We start from the raw sequence: 18,769 nt of genomic DNA on the forward strand, positions 1-18,769 counted from the left end.
TGGGCCGAATCAAAGTTCGGGCCTAATTTAGAGCAGTTAGAATCAAACCTGGGTGTTAACTTTGGGGAAGAGATTCGAAATGTTTTCCATCTCAAAAAAACTGCATCCAGGATTATTTGCTAAATAACTGATGTTTACGAAATCACAAATATAACTTTTTATTACTTTGCTCCTCAGGCTCCCTAACTTTTAAAATTTAATATAACTTTGCCTCTGCCAAGTTACGCCTATGCATATGTGTGCACAAGTGGCGTAACTCAAAGATATTTTTTAGTACATAACAGGCAGATTGCAATAACTTAGTACTATGTTTAGCTATTGGAGCACAAACATAGTGGTGCCTCTGTGAGCAAGAATTTTAAACTTAGGAGATATTTACTTCTAACACTAAAATGTTGATACTTCACACTTCTAAGTTATACATTTCCAAGAAAGGTGGAGTTACGCCACTTGTGCTCTGAACCCCCTCATATGTCTCCACAAGGAATTGATCAGATAATCTTTGATTACAACATGATAAGATTCACCACTATGCTAGTGGGGGATTCCTTTAATGATATAAAGTGTATGGAATCAGTTTCTAATAATTTTACTGGTCCAATGTTTCTAAGTAACTTGTAAGGTAGTGCAACATTCTGTCATTGTGTAACTCATTTTATTATAAAGCTATACAGTGGAAAGTCGATATTATATTTTGCAGGGGACCAAGTTGAAAAAGCTTAAAATGCAGAAAAATGTAAAACAGAGGAAAATTTTATAGCATTTTACTTTGTTGAGATCATCAAGATTGTATGTATAATGTAGAAAAATGTAAAACGGGAACGTAAAATCGGAGTTCCACTGTAATTCATATACCCTGGTTCTCTAAAGTTAAGTGCCTTAAATATTCAGTAGTCATTGAAGTCAGCCAAGTTCATACACTAATTAAGGGGTTTAACGAACCAGTCCCATTCTTCATGGAACATTTGCAGTATATCACATCAGTTATTTAAATCAGTGTTGGTAAAACATTCAAATCTGTTCATTCCTAACATCTATAAATTCTTTCACTCTGATTCACCAAACTGACGTTTTAATTTTTTTTTGTGTGTTCTTTAATATACAGCGTATCCACAAAGTCCTGCTACCGTTACAATGAAACTTAACTCCTAAACTATATGAGATAAAGACATGCGGTTTTTTGCAACGTGTTCTACAGCTCTCAAAGTTTTATTTACAATTACAACACTTCCACATATTAGTTGCTCTCAGGACGTCGAGACAATATTCGATCTCCATCTATACACGCTGCAGCATAGCAGCATCAACCTGTTCGAGAACTTCTGCAATTTGTGTAATAATAATAATAAAATACCACTGCTGATTAAAACTTTGAGAGCTGTAGAACACGTTGCAAAAAACCGCGTGTCTTTATCTCGTATAGTTTAGGAGCTATGTTTCATTGCAATGGTAGCAGGACTTTGTGGACACTCTGTATATTCACTCACACACAAATTAAAAATCAACAAGAGTTTTGATGAAGGAGATGAATTCCAGTTCTCCGTTAAATATGTAGTTCAATGCATTATTGGCACCAGCAAATAATCCACTGTCAGTACATTCCTACTAAATATATTTATTATACAGTCGAGTACAACATTGTGCACAGCGATAGACAGTATTTTCAATTTCCCAATTTCTTTCTTCGTGAGCTTGCTAATTTTAAAGAGATGCTTGTTCAATTGTTTTAATTCAATTCAGGAAGATAGGATGTAATGAATACTTAGGAGTAATATTAACAAATGAAAATTATATTAAAGAGGAAATAAAAAGTAGGCTTAATTCAGGAAATGCATGTTACCTCTCTCTTCATAAACTTTTGTCTTCTCGTTTAATATCTAAGAAACTAAAAGTTAAAATATACAAAACAGTAATTTTGCCTGTAGTATTATATGGATGTGAAACTTGGTCCCTTACATTGAAAGAGGAACATAAATTGACAGTATTTGAAAATAGGATCCTTAGGAAAATCTTTGGACCTAAAAGGGATGAGGAGACAGGTGAGTGGAGAAGGTTACATAATTTAGAACTACATAATTTGTATTCATGTCCAGATATTATTAGAATAATTAAATCAAGAAGACTTAGGTGGGCAGGCCATGTGGCATGAATGGGAGAGGAAAGAGGAGTTTTCAGGATTCTTGTTGGTAAACCTGATGGTAAGAGACCAGTAGGAAGGCCAAGACGAAGATGGAGGGACAATGTTGAGATGGACCTAAGGGAAATCAGTAGGGATGGAAAAGAGTATATAGATCTTGCTCAGGATATGGACAGATGGAAGGCCTGTGTTGCTGCAGCCATGAACCTTCGGGTTTAAAAAGGCTAGAGAGTGAGTGAGTTAGTTAGTTAGGATGTAATGAATATAGGAAATACCTTCCATAATTTTTCGCAGGTTTATCTTGGACCAATTCAATATTACTGTAAATAGTGTCGTAACTAACTTGTAATGCAAACTTGAAATAAGTTGTTGCTTTAGGAGAATATGGTATCTCTTCTTCGGTAAACCAGATAACTATACTTTAAATAGACTGACAGATAGTAGCATAAAAAGAATTTTCTCTAATTGTATAACTGACTATATGAGATTGCAGTGTTTCCAGACATCTACTACGTAAAAAGGATATTACTCTGTATTATTTACATCATTCATTGACTGGTCTACACTTTTAAGCAAACACAAATGTTCCTTTTTTGTGTATATATTTGATTTGTAAGCCATTGGGAATGCTGCAATCTATGTTTATTTTAACTTTTTGTATTTGAGAAGTTAATCTTATCTTGATAAGAAAAGTGATAATTCTCTTATCTAATAAAACCCAATTTGTTCATATTTCAATAGTCTTTTGGTTCAGTACGTGGTGTTTTTCTACAAAACTACATTTAGAAAGATGTGTGAAGTGGAAAGTGGAACTTCAGCACCAAAAGTTATCAGTGTTGCTATTCAGTTCGGCAAAAAATATGAACTTTTGAAGATTGACGAGGAAGATTCTCTCAGTTCAGTAACTCAGCATTTGTGTGACTTATTTCAGCTGGGGGATGGTGATAACTATGCACTGCAACTGTATAACAAGGGGAGTAATGTGTGCAAGTATATCACGGAAAAAAACCGGGGTGAAGTGCCAAATGGCGCTATCCTTAACCTGACATTTTCAGCGACGAAGAATGTTGATGTGTGCATTGAAAAGTTAACATCAGCAACAAAACCTGTAAAACATGCACATCTTGTGCGGCTAGCTTACCTCAGCACCGACCCAACTTTTACTCAAGAATTTATCAGTAAGCAGGGACTGACGCTACTGATTTCACTAATCCAAGACGGTTTACTAGATGACTGCGGTTTGTGTGAGGCACTGTCCTCGCTTCTTCAGCTGTTGGAGAACGGTAACATATCCTTTGATGTGTTAGATGATGACTTCATTGCCAAATTGGTTGGCTATGTAATCAACCCTGTAGAATCTTTGGGTGATAATTTGGTCGAAGTTGTTCTGTCCGTTCTGTACAACTTTGTAGACCACAGTTCCAGTAAATACAAGTTTGATGGGGAAACACTTTTGACAAAACTTGTGCATTATTTGCAAAGCCAAGTGGATGGAACAAGACAAAATGCAATCACTTTCATTAACTCTATTTTGCTCAGGGCAGACAATGATACTAGGAAAAATATACTGGAAATTTTGAATTCGCAGGAGATTGAAAAAGTGATCAATGAACACCTTTTGTTTAACAACTTTGAGTCTGGCTTGAAAGATGGAATTGAACATGAACTGTATGTTTTCCAGACAACCGTACTTGCACAGTTAGAGGACAAATTGAAACAAATTTTGAATTTAGAAGACACTGAGATCTCTGCTAAAGTAAATATATTTTCCATAGTTGCATATGGAGATGAAAGTTACTCAAAACCAAAAAGCAAGCTTTCTACAGTTTACGAAATAAGTCAACTTCCGTCATGTTCGAAACAACCCATTATCCATTTTAGCAACCCACCACTTTCCGTTTTAGACTTTGAGTGCCTCGACTATTTTGCTATGAACTATCCGGACGAGTTTAAGAAACTAGCTTTAGAAATTCTTGTCAAACCTGACAATTATGGTTGTACATTAGGTGAAGCATGCAGGGATGTGGTGAGGCTAATTTGCAAGATACTGCGTGTTGGGAAGCAACCAAGCGAGCATGGTAGATCATATTTCCCAATGTTCTTCACACACGATCATCCATTTGAAGAGTTGGTTTGTCATGCTTTAATGCTTATGAAGAAGACGCGCAAGGAGATGCAGGCTACGGCCGAGGACTACCAGAAATTGCTTTATGTAATGCAGGAGCAAATAAGCAAAACGCTGATAAAGTTTCCTGCTTCGATTGACTTATTCAAGTCTCAGCTGGAGAAACTACCATACTCGGAGATATCAAAGATGCGGCAAGATGAATGGTTATCAAAAGAAGAGTGGGAATTAGAAAACTTTCAGTCCATTTTGGAACTGAAAGAAGAATTAACTCCCGAGTACACTGAACTTGTCGAGCAAAATAGATTGAGAATGCTGGTGAAGGGATCTAAGTTTCCCAAGTATTCGTCACGTGGTCAAGTAAGTTGTAATATGAGTGTTATACAGGGTGAGACAGAAAAACCTGATGATTTTTAAAATGATATAATACAGTAAGTAAAAAGAGTTCATCTTTATTCATGTGCTAGCCTTACAGCCATATGTATGCCATTGTTATTGGATAAGAAATATGATTTACACCAACATTAAGTGCGGAAAATAAGAGCTTGCAAATGGCTCTCATTTTGATCCACACAGTGCTGAAGTCGGTCGTAGAAACTTCTCTTTTCTGGGGAAGTAAAAACCTGCAGATTGTTGTTTTCATTGCGTTGCATCGTGGGAGGGGAGGTGGTGGGCATTCCACTCCTCACTAGCTGCCATTTCAGTCACCATGGAGCTGTGGAATGCAATGCACCTTGCTTTCATTGTTGAAACATTGAAATGGGCACCATTAGCTTGATGTTCTTTTCTGCACTTAATGTTGGTGTAAATCTTTTTTTTTTTTTCAATAATAATGGCATACATATGAATGTATGCCTAGCACATAAATAAAAACTAAATCTTTTTATCTACTGTGGTATATAATTTTAAAAATCGTCAGAATAATTAACATCAAAGTACTTACAAACTGTATTTTCTTCCCTCCTTGTCCAACATTTGAGTCAATCAATATGATGACTGGAACTTCAAAACTGGAAGTTTTAAAAGCATTAATACTTAGAATGTCTGTTACAACCATTAACTTCACTAAACATTCATAATTTACTTTCTGCCTGGTTTATATGTTTTGGACAGAACAAAAGTTTCAAAGTTTGAGAAGAAGGCCATTGTGCTAATGGTTGCAATGTTGAGCAAGGAAGAAAGAAAATGCTACGAGGGTCACTATTTATATTTTGAGCCTAACAATGAAAAAACAGGAATTTGGCATTGAAAACTGCTTTATTGTTTTTCGAAGTATTCTCCTTTATGGTCAATACACTTTTGCATTCGTTCGAACCATTTTTCAAAGCAGTTTTTCCAATCTTCTTGAGACACCTCCATAATATCGTTCTTGAATGCATTAACGGCGTCTTCCGCCGACGAAAATCGTTGTCCACGCAATTTATTCTTGACATTCGGGAACAAGAAGAAGTAATTGGGTGCCAAATCAGGACTGTACGACGGATGACCCATCAATTCGATTTTTTGACTGTTCATGAAGTCGGTTGTTAGACGAGATGTGTGACAGCTGGCATTGTCTTGATGAAGAATGATCCGATGGCGTTTGTTTGTTTTCCGTATTTGACCGAAGACCTCTGGCAAACAAATTGTTGTGTACCATTCAGAGTTGACCGTTCTACGTTCCTCTAAAGGCACAGTTGCCACATGACCAGTTTTCCCGAAAAAAAAAAAGCGACCATTTGTTTTGATGTGCTTCGAGCGCGAACAACTTTTGTTGGATTGGGTTCATCTTGAAACACCCATACAGTCGACTGCTGTTTACGTTCCGGCTCATATGCATATATCCATGATTCGTCACCTGTTACAATCTTATATACGTCTTTTGAAGCACCACGATTTATTGAGCATTTGTTTGCACCAATTGATGCGAGCGTCTTTTTGAGTTTTTGTCAAATTGTGTGGGATCCAACGAGAACATACTTTTCTCACAGCTAAATGATCATGTAATATTTTATATATGCTGGTGGAACTAATGCCTATGGTTGCCTCAATCTCACAGTATGTCACATGACGATCTTGCAGTATTAGGTTTTGCACAGCATCAATGTTTTCTTGAACAACAACTGATTTTGGACGACCTTCGCGAATCTCGTCGGTGAGCGAATGGCGGCCACGATTAAATTTGTTATACCAGCGTTTCACAGTGGCAAAGGATGGAGCTTCATCGCCAAATGTGGAAGTAAGTTGATCGATGCACTCTTGTCTTGATAATCCATGTCGAAAATCATAAAAAATCATCGCACGAAAATGTTCACGAGTTAATTCCATTTTATTGTTGTCGCGCAATCTCCAAGGCAACATAAACAACAGAAATGAAGCTATTGACAAACCATTTGAAGTACGTTATGGTCAATAATGCCAGACGATTCCGTGCAAACGTCAAATCGCGCCTAACTTCAATCAGTGTTGCCAAGGCCCAAAATATAAATAGTGACCCTCTTAGTCGTAAGGACTTTGACCTGTACTGTTCTCATTATTTATTTTTCAATCATAAATTGCGTTTTGCATGTATGTACATGTATACAGTGCTCGAAGTAGGAATTCCTAGTTGGAGCGATGCTTGTTCTAGTTTGGGGATAACTGCAAAAATGCTTGTATGGTTCAACATGGAGACAGAAGAAGGTACGCAAATTATCCTAGCTGGGGGATGCTTTGCACAAATTTTCTTAACTGGGGGTTAGCACCCCCCTCCCATTTTCCCCCTACTTTGAGCACTAGAGATATGTTAAAAGTATGTCTATGCTCAGTTAGGTTGCTCTGGCCTGGACCTACAGTTTAAAGTGGGATCCAAACCACTGCAATTTTCATCCACTGGCTATCAAACCTAGAATGTTTTGTGGTACTTTAGTATTATACGGACTACCTGGTTAGATTAGGTTAGGTGTATTAGTCCCAGTTTCAGGATCGACAAAATCATGTTTGCAAGGGGAATATACAGGGTGGCTCAATAAGTCACTTAACACCACTAGTACAAGGCCACTGCGGCATGGAACGTGAAAATGGCGATGACCAATCGTTGCTTGGCCAAGGGGGAACCACATTGACGTCACCTGCATGGTCGGCAGCCATCTTAATGTCTGCGATCTTGAATTCAACTTCAGAAATTTAAATGGGAAGGGGGGTCGTGTGACTTCAAAATGGGCTAGAATTTCACCAGGAAAACAACTGTGACATTTGTATTCACCTAACTTTAATTGTTGCAGAGTTAACAATACCACAAAGTTATAACACATGATCAATATGACGTCCCTCTGCGCAACACACACGTGTAATCGTCTCTCCCATGACCTTACCACATTCTGAAGAACCTCAGGAGTTATTGCAGTACAGGCATCCACAATGCGTGTGTGCAAATGGGCCAGAGCCCTGATTTTTGTAACATACACCATGGCTTTCAGGTGTCCCCAGAGGTAAAAGTCCAATGGTGTCAGGTCAGGTGAGCGTACAGGCTATTCCACAGTCCCTCGGCGACCAATCCAGTGGTGAGGGTTGATCCAGGTACTGACGGACTATCATCCCATAGTGCGGTGGAGCACCATTTTGCTGGAACCATTCAGGATAGCTCCCATCCTCGGACAGTAAGGATGGTAAAATCTGCTCCCATAGCAGAAGCAAGCAGCCCTCTGCATTTACGTTGCCCTCAATGAAAAATGGACCAACAAGTCGGGAACCCCAAGTACCACACCACACCATTAGCTTCCCGCCTCCCATCACCTTGCTGGGATCTGTCCAATGTGGATTTTCGGGTGACAAGTACCGCAGATTTTGCTTATTCACCTCCGCCGACACATAAAAATTAGCCTCATCACTGAACAGAATCTTGCTACCGACGGCAGGGTCGCATTGCAGATGTGCTATAGCTCACTCACAAAACTGCAAATGCCTGTCTGGATCGTCCTCACTAAGGTGCTGCTGCAGCTGTATCTTATACGGATGCCAGTGGTGGTCGTGTACAATCCTTTGAATTGAACCCCTGCTGACATCGCTTTCCAGCGCCAGTCTCCATGTGCTACGGGTTGGGAACTTTGCAAATGATGCCAACACCGCTACATCCGTGGCTGTTTTCGGACGTCCATGTCGCGGCTTGTCGTCCACAGATCCAGTATCTTGAAACTTTGCCAGCAACTGGCTGACAGCCACATGTGACACCGGTTGTCTTGCAGGATTGCGGTTATTGAAGTCTGTGGCAATGTCACGCGTACTTCTCTCCCCTGACATCAATATGATGGCAATCCGTTCCTCACGTGTTAGTGGCATTTTAGTTCACATCAGTGAAAAAAGAAATGTGCTACTCTTGACACGATCAATTCACATCATCACTCTTTTAAACTTTTATGTAAAGACAAAACACAATCGTAATTCCCATGTCAACCAATACTACAAGATATGTATATGCTGGTAAGTCAATATCCGGACATTTTCAGTGATTGGTCTAAACAATAAATACCACATAATCATATACTAACGATAATTTGAACAATAAACATTTAAGCAAAAAGGAAAGGATGTGTCACTCTCCAATGCGGAAATCGCCCTTAAATTTAAAAGTTAGGTGAAAGCAAATGTTACAGTTGTTTTCCTGGTAAAATTCTAACCCATTTTGATATGTCGCACGACCCCCTTCCCATTTAAATTTCTGAAATTGAACTCAAGATGGCGGACATCAAGATGGCTGCCGACCATGCAGGTGACATCAATGTGGTCTCCACTTGGCCAGGCAACGATTGGTCATCTCCATTTTCACGTTCCATGCCGCAGTGGCCTTGTACTGGAGGTGTTAAGTGACTTATTGAGCCACCCTGTAGTTTAATGTAGACAAATGAGGTAATCCGTATAATACTAAAGTATGGCTGTGAGGGGAATATAATTTAATATAGACAAATGAGGGAGTATGTATAATACTAAAGTACCTGTTTTGTTACAAGGCTTCCAAGGAGGACCTGTGATATGAAAGTTCCGGGCAAGTTTCAAGGCACCCATTGATATGCTGAAAAATCATTGGAAATTATTAGCAGTTCAGTTCCGTAATAGCAATACTATTCAGCTACTGGAAACTGCAACTGCTTCGGAACACTCGTTGATCTACTGAAATCTATAGAGAACAACAGACTAAAGTAGAAAACAGTAGCAATACAATTCAGTTACTGAAAACCGCAGGTGTTTCATAATACCTATTGATCTACAATCAGTAGACTGAATTTTGAAGCATAAAATTTTCTTTCTTTTTTTAGAGAATGAAAGGTAAATTTTGGTCAGCTTGCCTTGCTCCAAACCATAAAACTTTGCATTATGGAAACTTGAAAGGAACAGAGGAAATTGATTTTGACAAGCTTAATCAACAGATTGCAATCAGTAGTATCATTAATATAATCACTGGGAAAGACTGTCCACACATGAAGGAAGTAAGGTAAATATATGTATTACGTAATAAGGTTAATAACGACATCTGCATATGTTTTAAATTATGATCAGTACACAAAGTTTCTAACTAACACTCAGTTCAATACAAATAAAATGAGCATGATAGTTTTAAATTAAAGAGCTTTATTACTAGTCCGGGAAGGACCATTATACCAAGTACACATCTGATGATGATAATAGGAAACTTATTGTATGAGCTCAAGACCCAGGAGCCTATATAAGTTGAAGACATTTCTTCAACTTATTTGAATATTTTGTCATACATGCAAGAAATCAATGGTGGATATCGAATGATAACACGGAATTACTATCACCATGAGAAAAAAGAGTAATTTTTAAAAAATAAAGTCTGTTACACTTCACATATTTCTTGTTCTTGGCAACTCACAAATAAACACGCAGGCATTCTATTCAAGAAATCGTAAATTTGAAACATCATAGAACAATGTGACAACATGTTTGGTAGCATACTTTCCACTCCCGACGTTCACTTCAACAATATTTATACTAAGGGAACCAAACATAACAGACCTAACCTAACATCGTAAGCATTCCTCGTGTCCACGACGTCATAATTCATACCACATAAAATCACTTATAACGCATTTCCACATGCTAAAAACAACAAAAAATGTTCATATGAATAACAATCTTTCCAACCCACTAAATATTTTCAAGCTTCTCAAGGGGGTACGGAAGGTCACCATTTGTTCTATTCACACAAAAAAACAAAAAAAAAAACTAGATCGGATGCAATCCGCAGTACTTGTTTAGTTTGCATCCCACAGAGTTTTACAACAGTGAGATCCGTGGTTGTCCATTATACTGAAAACAGGTCTTTACTGTTGATGAGGACTGCATTTCATCTGCCAGATCTGTTTCACACTGCTTTCTGACTTTTAAAGATGTTGGGTGAAAATCCGACAGACCTTTATTTATTACCTTTATAATATGTCATGTAAGGCTCGGTGGACCTTTGGCTGCCACTAATGCAGATGTTTTTCGAATTTTCCTTTTCTTTCAAAAAAACACTATCGCATTCCAAAATATGAAAAATTATGTCAGCCTAGAATTCATTCTAGAGCATTGATGTGAATTTTTGTGTGGTTTGCTTTGCTATTGTCTAGATATTATCAATAGTTTAATAGACTTGCATATTCATGAAACTATTGAGAATATCTAGATAACAGCAAAAGTAAACCACACAAAAATTCACATCGATGCTCTAGAAGGAATTCAAAGCTGATGCAATTTTGCAGATTTTGGAACATCATAGCAGTTTTTTTGAAAGAAGAGGAAACTTTGAAAACAACTGACCTGGCAGTGGCCAAAGGTCCAGCCAAGCCTTAATGGTAGAATATTATTGTGTATTAATTTACTTATTCCAATTTGACACTTTTCTACCTAATTCAAATTGGTCTGCATTGCAGGGGACGTAAATCTTACCAGGAGCTTGCCTTTTCTTTAGTACTGGCAACAGGAGAAACATCAACACTGGACTTCGTTGCACCTGATGAAGGTACATTTGATTACTGGACAGATGCAATAAATGTTCTCTTAGGTAAGTGTGATGATAATGAGTAAGAGTCTGAATTTAGTATAGCAGGGTGTTAAGCAAAGATTGGACCTATTTATTCTTTTTTGTTCTAAGCGAGGGTCACTATTTATATTTTGAGCCTTGGCAACACTGATTGAAGTTAGGCGCGATTTGACGTTTGCACGGAATCGTCTGGCATTATTGACCATAACGTACTTCAAATGTTTTGTCAATAGCTTCATTTGTGTTGTTTAATGTTGCCTTGGAGATTGTGCGACAACAATAAAATGGAATTAACTCGTGAACATTTTCGTGCGATGATTTTTTACGATTTTCGACGTGGATTATCAAGACAAGAGTGCATCTATCAACTTACTTCCACATTTGGCGATGAAGCCCCATCCTATGCCACTGTGAAATGCTGGTATAACGAATTTAATCGTGGCCGCCATTCGCTCACCGACGAGATTCGCGAATGTCGTCCAAAATCAGTTGTTGTTCAAGAAAACATTGATGCTGTGCAAAACCTAATACTGCAAGATCGTCATGTGACATACTGTGAGATTGAGGCAACCATAGGCATTAGTTCCACCAGCATATATAAAATATTACATGATCATTTAGCTGAGAGAAAGGTATGTTCTCGTTGGATCCCACACAATTTGACAAGAACTCAAAAAGACGCTCGCGTCAATTGGTGCAAACAAATGCTCAATAAATACAATCGTGGTGCTTCAAAAGACGTATATAAGATTGTAACAGGTGACGAATCATGGATATATGCATATGAGCCGGAACGTAAACAGCAGTCGACTGTATGGGTGTTTCAAGATGAACCCAATCCAACAAAAGTTGTTCGCTCTCGAAGCACATCGAAACAAATGGTCGCCTGTTTTTTCGGGAAAACTGGTCATGTGGCAACTGTGCCTTTAGAGGAACGTAGAACGGTCAACTCTGAATGGTACACAACAATTTGTTTGCCAGAGGTCTTCGGTCAAATACGGAAAACAAACAAACGCCGTCGGATCATTCTTCATCAAGACAATGCCAGCTGTCACACATCTCGTCTAACAACCGACTTTATGAACAGTCAAAAAATCGAATTGATGGGTCATCCGCCGTACAGTCCTGATTTGGCACCCAATGACTACTTCTTGTTCCCGAATGTCAAGAATAAATTGCATGGACAAAGATTTTCGTCGGCGGAAGACGCCGTTAATGCATTCAAGAACGATATTATGGAGGTGTCTCAAGAAGATTGGAAAAACTGCTTTGAAAAATGGTTCGAACGAATGCAAAAGTGTATTGACCATAAAGGAGAATACTTCGAAAAACAATAAAGCAGTTTTCAATGCCAAATTCCTGTTTTTTCATTGTTAGGCTCAAAATATAAATAGTGACCCTCGTAAGTAACCAGCAGATAGACATGATGCTCAAGCATAATTTTGTGTTGTTTTCTATGGTGGTTTACCCAGTCACTGCACCAGACCTCAAAGTGTGTGATTTCTTCCTTTGGGGTTTCATCGAACTCCATGCTTATATTCCTTCACTTCTACAGACACTGCTGGAATTGCGAAGGCCAATATCGACATCAGAAACTTCACACAAAACATGCTTGAGAAGGTTTGGCAAGAATGGGAGTACCGCGTAGTCCTGCCTGCTACACGTGGGGCCAGGGTTGTTAAAAGGTCCAGGAACCCATAAATTCTAATGTGATATATTGGGTTCTGCTGCAGGATTGGAACCTTTTTTCTTGCACAATTTAAATTCGGTCCAAGTTGCATATTGTTTCATTGTTGAAAAAAGATTCCTGGACTGTATTTTAAAGAGAAGCTCTTTCTTTCGTTCTCTCAAAGCTTTCTCTCTTCCCTATCCTCTCTCTCTCTCTCTCTCTCTCTCTCTCTGCCTTTTTTGGTCTCTCCTCTTCTGAGTAAAGGAGGAGAAGTCAGGGTTGGGGTTGGGTAGGGGGTCTCACTTCTTTTCTCTCCTCTACCCCTTCTCTCTCTCCCTCCCTCCCTTCCTTCTTGTGGGGGAGGGAGGGGGAGAGAGAGATAGGGAGAGATAGAGAGAGAAAGCTTCTTCTTCCTCTTTTTCCCCCAGGGGGTTAGGGTCCCAACTCTTCTTTCCTCTCAAGAGAGAGAGAGAGAGGAGAGAAGGGAGGACATGAGAGGGGAAGAAAAGGTCCGTTCTTCCCTTTTTCCTCTTCTTTCATTGGGGTGTCTCTCTCTCTCTCTCTCTCTCTCTCTCTCTCTCTCTCTCTCTCTCTCTCTCTCTCTCTCTCTCTCCCCCTCCCTTCCTCCCAATCTTCTTTCTCCTTCTTCTCACGAGAAGAAAGAGCATTCCTTGCCCCCACCCAAGAATTGGATAGAAAGAAACACAATATCAGAGTGATTGAGGTTTTATTTTTTAAGATAATCTCCTCGAAGGTTAATGCACTTCTGCCAACGGCCTTCCAATGCCTTGAAACCAGCAGAATATGTGGATTCGTCCAGGTCTGCAAAATTGCCTGTCACAACCACCTTTGCCTTCTTTGGTGGCAGGGAATCTGCATGCTTCCACTGCTTGGACTGCTCTTTTGTCTCAGGTGTGTAGTGATGAACCAAAGTTTCATCCATAGTGGCGTAACGCTGCCGAAACTCTTGAGGATTCTTCTGGAAAAGCGCCAAACATTAAGTGGAAGTCACTGCACGAATGCATTTTTGCTCCGGTGTAAGTAGGCTTGCCGAAAGCTTCGTCATGCAACTCTTCAGTAAGAATGTGGTGTACTCGGTCTACCGAGATGCCCACTTCATGAACTATCTCCCACACTTTCAATCTTCGGTCAGTCAGCACCATATCATGGACTTTATCGATTGTTTCTGGTGTGATGGCGGTTGGCGGACGTCCACTGCAAGGGTAATTTTCAGCACTGTCCCATCCCACCTTGAACAGAGTCGTCCACTTGCTAACAGTGGCAAATAATGGGGCAGAGTCTCCCAACACTATGTCCAATTTGGCTTTGATGGCTGTCGCATTTAATACCTTCTTCACCAGAAACTTGATGACCACACAAACTTCCTTTTGTTCCATGTTGTCACATCACTTGCACTTTTGCTCCTTCACGTGCCTATGGAAACCAGACTGTTGGAAGAGTGGCGATGAAATTTTCCCTGCACGTTCAGAACAGATGTGCCCTTCTAATGCACATGCTTTTGTTCCAATTGCAATGCGATCTCTGACCAATTCTTAGAAGTTCCAAAACAATCCTCGTTAGGCAAAGGACTAGAATTATGTGACTTCACATTGAGTTCAATGTGAGTCACGTGTTGCTCTGGCATCCGATCCAGGAACCGCAGCCAATAGGAGCCTTGGATGAGGTAACGTGAGGCTGCTGTGCTCCCAGCAGCTATCAAAACAGGGACGGCCAGTGTTGCTACATCAAGGGAAATTGTACTTTATGCAAGGAAATTTGGAGCAAATGGGGCTTCATTGCCATTCTTCACTTGGTTGCCCTAAGATTTACATTGCAGCGTGGTGGGATGGCTATTCAAACATTCTTTTCAATGAAGGCAACAAGCAAGCAAACAAAATCAAGTCTCTGTGCAAGTAGTGAGTCAAGATGTCTCAACCAAGGGGAGGAACACTCACGAGAGAATGGGGCTACATGGAGAGGGGTAATGTGACTGCAGTGTTTGCATTTCGCCCATTTTCACCCATCTTTCATGCTCAAGTGGATAATTGTTTTTCATCAGGTCTGTAATGAGAAGCAGGGTTGTTGAAGGTTCAAGAACCCATATATTCTATTGGGTTCTTCAATATGACCGGAACCTTTTTTCTCACACAATTTAAAATGCGATCCAAGTTGCATATTGTTTCATTTAAATATGGAACTTGGACCCTATATAAACTGATTTGGAAAAGAGAAAAGGTTCCCGAACAGTATTTAAATTGATCCTGTAAAAAAGGTTCCTGGATCGAATAAATTGATTCAGAAAAAAGTTCCTGGACCCTATTTAAATTCATCCAGAAAAAAGGTTCCTGGACTGTATTTAAATTCATTCAGAAAAAAGGTTCCTGGACCGTATTTAAATTCATCCAGAAAAAAAGTTCCTGGACCGTATTTAAATTCATCTGGAAAGAAGGTTTCTGGACCGAATTGAAATTCTTTACAGATAAAAAGGTTCTTTACATTCCAGAACCCATTTATGCTTGCTGATTTTCTCTCCTGGACTGGAATTGGATTTATTTAAAATTCCTGGACCTTTAAGAATCCTGCATGGGGCACACATTGAATGCATTTAGAATCTGTGTAAAAATTCAAATATTCCTGTTTCAAATGGTGCTAACATCATGAATTTCTGTTCATTATTGATGAAGATGTAGACTTACAAATTGACCAATAATTTTTGAATGCCCCTTATAAATAAAGATGTTGTTAAAGGTGAATTGGGAGAGGGTGATTTAAACATTGTTAAAGCCAATATTTATAAGGCATTTCTTGACTTCCATCCCACAATAGAACTTGAAGATATTACATGTAAATATATAGGGTGGCTCATATTGTTAACTACCAATTTTAGTTAATAACCCTATCCTAATGTAGGCATGCATGAGCAGGAATCTCCCATGCTTAGGCAGTTGCAAGGCTTGCAATCAGTCTGCCATGGAACATTGGCAGTTCAGACATGAATCACTGCAGAGTGAAGATATTCATACAAATTGATTCCATTCAGGAAATGCATTGAGTACTGCAACAACAGTTCGATTAGGATTGCCATCAATTCATACTAGAGTAGCACAACATGATGAGATGGGTCAGACAGCCAATAGATAGCCAATTGCACATGTCTCCAGGTTGGAGGAGAAGTATTGGGATGCCAAGGAATACGGTATTAGCCTGTGTTGTCCCATTGCGTCCCCTGAATGAAACCTGTTTTGGATGAACTCTGCACTGACACAATTCGTGTTTTATCAGATGAAAGTTCCGTGACAGACTGATTGCAACTCCTAAATGGGAGACTCATATCTGAACGAATGTCTTCATTCAGACTGTTACAAACTGACACTGATACATATCTAGAAATATATTTCAGGGTTTGGTCTGAACCCAGTATCTCAGATATAATTATATTAATAATAATATAAATGCTTAAATTAAAAGTATTATATTAAATTAAACTAACATTAATTAAAATATTAAATTAATTATGTTATTTTTATTGCATGAATAGGTAAAAAGATGGTATAAGAATACAATATGACAGAACATGTTTATTATCTAGCTTATGTGTAGGTTTAGAATATCAAAATTTGTATAAAAAGAAATGGCCTGGCAAGGAAATTAATGTCAAATATGCAAAGAATTGAATATTTATTGAATAACAAAAAAGAATGCTACATCCAGTGAGGAAAAGCAAAGGTTCTTATTAATATTTTATGCATATAATTTAGGTAGTAATGTGTATAAAACTTCTTTGAGGGCCTCCCCCATGGTGCAGTGGTAGCGTCATTGCCTTGTAATCAAGGGGTCCTGGGTTCAATCCCCGGTGGAGGCACAAGTGGTTCGGATCTCACTTTAAACTGTAGGTCCAGTCCCGATTAGCCTTACTGTGCATAAAGTGGACTTAAAACCTCAAACCAAACCAAACCAAAACTTCTTTGGTGCTATCATTCAAAACTGTGTGATCCCAATAAAGTCCTTGCCTTCCATTGAGTTCAGTGGAAATAAATAACCCTCAAGTATACAACAAATACTAAACAAGTATATATTCATTATTTATTTTTAGTGCTTGATAAGTCTTTCAGACCCCCCCCCCCCCCAAAAAAAATACATCCTTGACTGAGATTAATTCCCTTTGTAACTCTTGAAACAAAAAATATTTGTAAAATGTGTCAAACATCAAGTTTTAAATTGGCTTAGTCACTACACTTACTTTTATAAGGTTTTTTGTTAGTTTAAAAAATGCTAATTAAAGATAATGAACACATCAAAATAGAATGCAGCAAGCTATTAATTTTTTAAAAAAAATATTATTGTATACTTTACATGAAGAAACCTGACTTTTCACAATCATGATAATAACAAAGAACATTATATTGCCAGATTGTGGATATAATGACATGTTAAAGACACTCTTTCTTCATAGTAAGTTGCAAATCATGCAAATTTAGCATTTTACGCAATTGTTGGTGTTTCTCCCAAATTTTACCTTCATTTTGCACAATAATTATGAAAATCTTAAATTTTCTTCTGTTGAATCGAATTTGTTTTATAATGTTTTGGCAAAAGTAATATCGTATCAGTGCAGCTGACAAAATTTATATATTTAGTGTCAGGTACATTGTAAGTCATTACTTGATTGGATTGGATTGATTTGGTGTTTTAAGTCCACTGTATGCACAGTAAGGCTAATTGGGACTGGACCTACAGTTTAAATTGTGATCCGAACCAATATGTGCCTCCACCGGGTATCAAACCCGGGACCCCTTGATTACAAGGCGAGGAAGCTACCACTGCGCCATCGGGGAGGCCTAAGTCATTACTTGAGTACTATTTTTTCCTAGCAATTTCACAATACACTTTATCGAAGGTTGGTCCCCCAGTCGAAAATAAATGCTGGCTACAGCGCTGGTTATATGTGATATGAAAGAAGAGTTGTCACAATTTAAAATGATTTGTGCAAATATTTTATTCTTCTTTCTAGGAAAACCAATGGTTAGCAAGAGAGCAGAGCTCGACCTGAAGGCATTACTTAATGTTGATATTAGGCTGCGCCTTCTGGATGCTGACAACATCGATATGCCTCAAGAACGTCCACCGATACCAGATGATCCTCCGGATTACAATTTTGCATGTTATCGAAATTAGTTCATTTATATTTATACATTAGTATTTAATGTCTTATTTTTAAATGTTTAATTTCATTTAATTTATTTATTAGTTCAACCCATGCCCAGAGTCCACTTATGTTCAGCATAAAATATGTAGAGGAGACTGGGGCAATTTCACTGCATACATAGGATTTATTTGAGAATACTCGAGCATATACTAGAGCTAAAATCTGGGTAAAACGTAAAGATCAAAGACTTTCAACAGTACATCCCTACTTTTCAGAATATATGGACAGGGAAACCATAGATTGGAGCTAGGTTTATGGTGCTGCTACATTTGCATGTTTCATATTTCCCTTCCTGCACTCTCTTCACATGAAATTGAATTCTACACCTGCCACCCTGTCGACATTAGTGTCCTCACTAGAATTGGTGGCTGCATGCCCTCTTCACATCCTCAAGATTGTGCAGGAGATAAGGTCCCAGTTTCTTTAAGTTTGTCCAGAACTGTGCACTCAGAATATTTGTGTACATGTTTAGCTAGTTCAAACATCAGGAATATCTAACTATAACATGGTATAATTAAAATAATTAAAGTGCACATGTGGACTGTCCCACTCTATGGTAAACGAGACCAGCAAAATACACACTAAAATTCATCAAAGAACTGTCACAAAAAACCCACCATAAATCACTTAAA

General features: G+C 38.5%; 1 protein-coding gene across 1 annotated transcript; it reads left to right on the top strand.

Annotated features, from left to right (window-relative positions):
• The first annotated feature begins 2,927 nt into the window (after nt 1-2,927).
• LOC145990397 (engulfment and cell motility protein 1-like) lies at nt 2,928-18,106 on the top strand. Its single transcript, XM_083126093.1, has 4 exons — nt 2,928-4,622; nt 9,533-9,708; nt 11,153-11,283; nt 17,943-18,106. The coding sequence occupies exons 1-4, from the start codon at nt 2,928-2,930 to the stop codon at nt 18,104-18,106; spliced, it is 2,166 nt and encodes a 721-aa protein (XP_082982219.1).
• The last annotated feature ends 663 nt before the right edge of the window (nt 18,107-18,769 follow it).

The sequence above is a fragment of the Lepisma saccharinum genome, chromosome 7 (genome assembly GCF_977018435.1).
Source record: "Lepisma saccharinum chromosome 7, izLepSacc3.1, whole genome shotgun sequence".
NCBI classification, from domain to species: domain Eukaryota; kingdom Metazoa; phylum Arthropoda; class Insecta; order Zygentoma; family Lepismatidae; genus Lepisma; species Lepisma saccharinum.

Bases quoted from the DNA above. Each gene is read 5' to 3' on its own strand.
- LOC145990397 (XM_083126093.1), top strand. From the start codon at position 2,928: ATGTGTGAAGTGGAAAGTGGAACTTCAGCACCAAAAGTTATCAGTGTT. The intron at 4,623-9,532 runs GTAAGTTGTAAT...TTCTTTTTTTAG, and splicing joins AGTATTCGTCACGTGGTCAA to AGAATGAAAGGTAAATTTTG. The intron at 9,709-11,152 runs GTAAATATATGT...TCTGCATTGCAG, and splicing joins CCACACATGAAGGAAGTAAG to GGGACGTAAATCTTACCAGG.